The 6,862-nt window shown below is 39.3% G+C and overlaps 3 protein-coding genes across 3 annotated transcripts; all 3 read left to right on the top strand.

Annotated features, from left to right (window-relative positions):
- Positions 1 to 89: 89 nt before the first annotated feature.
- Positions 90 to 2,186, top strand: TM35_000211440 (GTP-binding protein; the record flags this gene model as incomplete). The annotated part of the gene is made up of 1 exon (XM_029026994.1): positions 90 to 2,186. The coding sequence occupies one exon, from the start codon at positions 90 to 92 to the stop codon at positions 2,184 to 2,186; it is 2,097 nt and encodes a 698-aa protein (XP_028881604.1).
- A 560-nt stretch (positions 2,187 to 2,746) lies between these two features.
- On the top strand, positions 2,747 to 3,331 carry TM35_000211430 (prefoldin; the record flags this gene model as incomplete). The annotated part of the gene is made up of 1 exon (XM_029026993.1): positions 2,747 to 3,331. The coding sequence occupies one exon, from the start codon at positions 2,747 to 2,749 to the stop codon at positions 3,329 to 3,331; it is 585 nt and encodes a 194-aa protein (XP_028881603.1).
- An 881-nt stretch (positions 3,332 to 4,212) lies between these two features.
- On the top strand, positions 4,213 to 6,708 carry TM35_000211420 (uncharacterized protein; the record flags this gene model as incomplete). Its single annotated transcript, XM_029026992.1, has 1 exon — positions 4,213 to 6,708. The coding sequence occupies one exon, from the start codon at positions 4,213 to 4,215 to the stop codon at positions 6,706 to 6,708; it is 2,496 nt and encodes an 831-aa protein (XP_028881602.1).
- Between the last annotated feature and the right edge of the window lie 154 nt (positions 6,709 to 6,862).

Genomic DNA, 6,862 nt, shown 5'->3' with positions numbered 1-6,862 from the left:
CTTTATTTCTTTCTTTTTTCCCAATGTGTGTGAACGTTTATATATATATATATATATATATAAAGGAAACAGAAAAGAAAGTACATATCATGCCACCATTCAGTGGAAAACAAAAAAAGAAACAGCTGCAGGAGAAGCGGCAGCGTAAACGACAACAAGATGAGGAACGTACGGAGACTCAAGAAAGATGTTATGCAGAGAAGGACTATAAACATGGAACTAGCAATATCCGAAGTAAAAGCGAAGATCAACTCAACAGCAGTAATGATAATAATAATAATAATTCTGTTAGTGGTGGTAAGAATCAAACACAAGAAGAATATAAATACGGTGCGGATCGTCGTGGAATTCGAAGCGTATTTCTAAAGGAAACTGCAGAAGAGATTGCGGCTCGGAAGAAACTCTCATTTGAGCCACTTACGAAGCGTACATTCATGGATGATAATGGAATTCCCTTTGGTTCGTGGTTTAGTATGCCAGGATACACAGATGCTGCTATCATGCCATTTGCTTTCGAGATCCCAACACGTGGATGGACACCAGAAGAAGAAGAAAAAGAAAAAGAAGAAGAAACAACAACAACAGGGAAATCAGTAAAAGTACAAGGTAAACGTAGTACTAGTACTAATAGTAATAGTAGTAGTAGTAGTGATGAGAGTAATAGTGAGAGGGATGAGAAAAATGATGAAAGTCTTCTTGAAGCTCGTGAGGCGGCCCGCTTTAAGGCGTACTTGTCGGCTGTTGACAATTACACACTTCCCCCACCGCTGCAATCACTGCGTGTGAGTACATATGAACGTAATTTAGATGTCTGGCGACAACTCTGGCGGACGGTGGAGTTGAGTGATGTTGTTGTGATTGTCGCCGATGCGCGGTATCCAATTGTGCATCTTCCACTATCACTCCTCCATTACATTGTGCGGGAGAGTTGTAAGCCGTGTGTGATCTTGTTAAATAAAGCCGATCTCGTACCAAAACAGATTCTAGATAAGTGGATGTTGTTTCTTCCACTTTACTTTGAGGCTACGGGTATAGTGGCTTCTAGTGAAGAAGAGGCGGCTACGACTAAAGGTGTGGGGCGGAGTATTCCACTACTGCCATTTACTTCTCTTCCTGCGGAGAATACCGCCATTGGTGCGGAGGATACATGTGATGCCGCCAAGCGACGGAAGAAGAAGAAAAGACGAACGAAATTGTATGAACAACTTCGAACAGGAAAGTTACAGCTGACAGTAGATGAAGAGGAGGAGGAGGAAGAGGAGAAGGATTCCTCTGATGATGATAATAATAACAATAACAGAAATAATAATAATAATAATAATAATAATAATAATAATAATAATAAAGATAATAACGATACATATGCAGTGACGGATAACTTCAAGGGTATGCGAAAGGCGGAGCGGGAGTTGCAGCAAGATAGACGTGAGTATAAGGAATTGAAAATTGTTTCTGATATGATCTCCACATTGTTGCAGCAATGCCGTGACTTGTCTGCGGCCCATAAAAAGAACAATGACAATAATAATAATAATAATAATAATAATAATAATAATAACAATAATAATAATAATAACAATATCAGTGAAGAGTGCCCTCTCCATATTGGTCTGGTAGGTCATCCTAATGTAGGCAAGTCAAGTCTACTCAATTGTATTCGCGGCACTAAAGTCGTCTCTGTTTCCGCAACACCAGGGCACACCAAACACCTGCAGACGATTCCCCTTCCATCTGAACATGTTGTGTTGATTGACTCACCGGGTCTTGCCTTTCCTGTTCTTGGACTCCCGCGACCTCTGCAGGCCGTTATCGGCACGCATCAAATCGCACAAACGCGGGATCCACAGAGTGGGGTGGCGTATTTGGCCACACATTTAAAACTTGAACGACTTTACGGTCTTCGAAAGGTAGATGGTGATGATAGTAGTAGTACTGGGGATAACACCTGGTCGCCGTATGAACTCTGTGAGAGCTATGCAAAGAAGAAGGGATATTTCGTTAAACATGGGAAAGGTGCACTGGATGTACACCGTGGATCTATTGAGATCTTGCAAGAGGCGTATGAAGGACGATTGGTGCTTTTATTTGCACCGCCCGATCCGGCTTGGTTGAATAGTACACAATTCCGTAATGAGGTGCGGCCGTATTTACTGCTGAAGGTGCCACTTGCAGAGGGGGACAGTTAGTGAAGGCGAAATATAATAATGTTTGTCTGTGTCTCATTATTATTATTATTATTATTATTATTATTATTATTATTATTATTATTATTATATTTATCCGTTTCTATCAATCTATCTTCTGTTTTTCTTTTGTTTCATTATTATTGAAATGCGCGTTCGTAGTGTTGGGTGGTGGAGTTTCTCTTTATTCTTATGATCCTACTGTAGTAAAAGTGAAATATGGAAGGTCAAGAAGAAATGTTTTTATTCTTTTATATATATATAATTCCATCTTTGTTGATCTTCTTGTTATACTGTTATGATTAGTTTATTTCTTTTAATAATATATCCATTTACTGTCTTCTTTTTTTTCGTTTTTCCCTCTTGTTTCTAACGCGTATGTATTTATTTATTTATTTCATCTCCTTCACTCCATCAGTAAAGCAGCAGACGCATTAATAAGAATAAAAAAAGAGATAAGGGCGTGAAGTTTGGTGAACGTGAAAAAGAAAAAAAAGAAAAACAAAAAAGCGTATACCTACTTCTTAAACTTAAATTATATATATATATCTATATCTATATCTATGGAGCAGTACGCCTTTGCGGAAGACTACAAGAACCCGCGTGGCATTCCGCGTGTGGAGTACATTACCGACATGCCCACCTTTGTGAAGAACGGCGGTGGTGCCGACACTCTCGTCAGCAATCTCCTTGTCGAGTCCTCCAAGTATGAACACATGGAAAAGCGTCTGGTGAGCAGCATTGCCAATCTGGATTACAAAATCCCTACCATTAAGAAGACTCTACAGGCATTAAATTATCTTAAGAAACGCCTGCAAGAGGAAAAGGGGGAAGAAGGAGAAGAAAAGTCTGTGCGATCTTACTACTGCCTCACCGACTCGGTCTTTGCAGAGGCCGATGTCTTACCGCAGGAGACCGTTCATCTCTGGATGGGTGCGAAGGTGATGGTGGAGTACAGTTTTGATGAGGCCGCACAACTGCTAGAGAAAAATCTCAAAAACGCCGAGACGAATCTGAAAGCCACAAAGGAGGATCTCGCCTGGGTGCAGGAACAACTCACAAATCTGCAGATTAACATCTCAAGGGTGTACAATCACGATTTAAAGAATAAGCGGAAGGAGGATGACGCAGACGCGGAAACGGCATAATATACAGGTGTGAAGGATGGAAGAAAAATAAGAAGAAAGAAAGAAAAAAGTATTATTTATTTGTTTTGAAAGAAAGAGAAGAAGAAGCAGAAGCGGGAGAGGTAAAAAAATGAGAAACCCACCAATCGAAGAAGAGACATTGGAAAAGAAGAAGAAATGGTGGGAAGAAGCACTACTGCTGCTTAAAGAGAAGGAAGTGAAAGAAACAACGGTGCATTAATTTGATTTTGGAAACTGGCGCCCAACATTATATACATAAATGGGTAAAGTAAACATATATATATATATATATATATATATATGTTATTATTACTCTCTCTTTATATGTGTGTGTGTATGGGCATGCCTGTGTGTGTGTGTGTAATGGTGGAGAAGGTGAGAAGAGAAGAATAGAATGGATGAGAGATCGAATCACACTGCGCCACGTGTCGTGTTTAACCGAATGAAAAAAAAACGAGAAAAAAAACCCGATAAATGTCGTATTACGTATTTGGTTCTACACCTTTTATCTATTACTATGTCTCTTTCTTTTTTCTCTCTTGAGTGTGTATATGTTTCTCTGTGTGTCTCTGTATTATTGTTGTTGTTGTTCTTTTCTTCTTTTCTTTCTTCTTGTTTGATTCATTTCCTTACGTTAAATCATTTGGGGTGATTGAATGCGTAGGGCGGTCTGGTCTAAGTGAGTGAGTGAGAAAGAAAGGAAGAAAGCCCAACGGAATAGCAAAGGTCCATTACAAGTGAAGGGAAAATACGTACCAAGGATAAACAAGAAGGAAAAAAAAATAAAATAAAAAATCAATAAAGTTTCTTACATTGATTTCTTTTTTTTTTTTATTATTATTATTTCTTTATCTATTATATTTCCATTGACTTTAGTCGTAATGAGTTCCCTGTTAGTATCCTCTACTGCATGCACTTCACTACGGCGATGTCTTTGTGTACGAATGGCCCTTGTTGGCTCTTCTTACACTTCTCCTATTTCTTGTCGAATATCTTCTCAGCAGAGCAGCACAGAGAAGATGTGTAATTTCAATGTAAGTACAGTACTAGACCAGTTGCGACTGCACACATCGAGGGAACTTGCTTGGGAGAAAAAACTCAATAGAAAAAGGGAAAACCACCCATCCCAACAAGAGTCACCGTTAGAAGAAAAAGAAGAAAAAGTACCATCACAACCACAAGAACAGCAAGAAGTAAAGAAGGAAGTGTTATCGATGGAAGAAGTCATCTCATGGTGTGAAGAGTTATCCAAACCGGAGATAATGAAAACGTGCTCAGCAGAGGAGTGGTCAGAAGCCGTCCAACTACTCCTACACACTATGGCAAGAAGAAGTAGACATCACACTCATAGCAATAGAATAATAACAACAACAACAACAACAACACACATTCCCTCTGAGAAGGAAGAATCTGAAAAGATAATAGACACTACGTCACCATGGGCTTCTGCCCTGTCTCTCTTTCTTTGTTCAACTCCTCCCAAAAAAGAGGCGAATGCTGGTAAACCACATATGCAGCAAATAACATTATGTGAAGATCTGCTGCGGTGTTGTGTACGTCATGGGGCTCCAGTGAATGTGAGTCGGGCGGTATATCAGACATTAAGAGCATCTTTTTCTTCAGAAACACCACCATCAACAACAACAATGAAAAGAACAAATAGTAGTTCACCCGTCTTCTATAGAATGTACGCACGCTTTCTATTGACGACAGCTGTTCATATGGAGAAGGCATCCGCTCACGCCCTACAAAAGGAGGCACTTCGAGTATTGTTGCTAGATGCTGCCGTAGATGGATGTAAACTGCATCCCCCGGCTCTCCTCTTATCACTTGAATTACTACGCCGTATGGCTACTGATATGCCAGCAAAAACTCCATCGCTATTATCATCATCATCATTAGATAAAGAACAACAAGAATCAGAAAACAGAACAGTAGATGATGCCTTTTGGGATCATCTTCAATGTGGATCAAATATTATGACTATTGCCCGCGATATCTGTAGTTCTGTATTCTCCAGTCAAAATGCATCTCTTTCTATAAAACAGGAAGCGTTCTGTCATCTTGTGGCGGTGGGCATTCATATATCTGAAGAAGAGTTATCTCCATTTGGGCACATTTTTAACAGTAAGGATAACAGAAAGAAGAAATTCACTTTGCAAACAGGAATGGATGGATATCATCATCACCATCACTATCAACAACAACAATTACACCTCTATGTGCAAATTCTCGATATTGTGAGTGATCTATTGAGCAGTAAATCCACGGAACGTGAGACACTAGCGCATATATTGTCAGATCCGTATGTTGTGCATTCTCATCACTCGCAAACCACACATTTTGTTTCTGTATGGCTGATAGAAAACATTATACGGGGACTTCGGTTCTTTCATCATCAGGCTATACATAGTGGTTCTGTAGAAGGGAGTAATAGTACAGTTGAGGCATGGGAACAGTGTACACAAGCTGCATTACGTTGTCTTCAGCGTGTTCTACTTTATTTACCCATATCATATAGAAGACATTCAAAAAAAGATGAACAGGAACAATGGAATGTGCGGTGTTCTCGACAAGAGGCATTCTGTTTATTATTTCAATCCGCTCTTGATGGTGTATTTTATGATGAATGCACACATCCCACTACCCGCAATACTCCCTCTGCTGTGATGATAACCCTCACACAGGCATATAGTGAGTTTGATTGGTGTGGTCCTTCTGTAGTGATTGCGGTGAAATGTCTGCATGCGTGGGGAATGTACGATCTCCTGCGGCGTATCTTCACTAAGGTGTATCGGCGGGATGAAAAGCGATGGTATAGTGAGCAATACAATGCCAATAATAATAATAATAATAATAATAATAATAATAATAATAATAATAATAATAATAATAACAATAATAATAATAATCATACGAATAATCATAATCGAAACGATGATAATGCAGTGTATATTCCACTTCGATGGCGATCGTCACTTTCCATGTCTACCTGTCAATTAGTAGTACAGTCTGCGTGTGATCATAATGATCCTGCAACAGCTGCCCTAGCCATTGCACACATGCTGCGTCGTCTCCTTGTTGTTGAGTTCACTGAATCCATAGAGGTGGAACAAGAACAAGAAGAAGAAAATGAAGAAAGTGATGAAATGTCTAGTACGACGGAGCATTTAATAGAGGGACGAAGTGTGAGTATGTGGACGCGTCTCATTCAAGAAGATCTCATTTCTCGCGTGGATGAAGTATACTGCCGTACCGGCATTGATACATCACAACAGTGGTTGGGTGATTTGGGTTTGGCAAGTGCCGTTGCTGCTGTTAATACTGCTGATGCTGCTGGTACTACTGGTAGTACAACTGCTGGTACTCTCGAGTAACGTCATTAGTGGGTGAGGTGACTGGAGGGCTATCGTAACAGCAAAGTGATAAAGAGATTTATAACGAAAAGAAAAAAAAAACAAGCTTGAAGTTTTATTATTATTATTATTATTATTATTATTATTATTATTATTATTATTATTATTATTATTA

Source organism: Trypanosoma theileri, assembly GCF_002087225.1.
Source record: "Trypanosoma theileri isolate Edinburgh chromosome Unknown TM35_Tth_21_V1, whole genome shotgun sequence".
NCBI classification, from domain to species: domain Eukaryota; phylum Euglenozoa; class Kinetoplastea; order Trypanosomatida; family Trypanosomatidae; genus Trypanosoma; species Trypanosoma theileri.
Note: the sequence above shows the minus strand (reverse complement) of the source record. Positions and strands in the feature narration are given on the sequence as shown.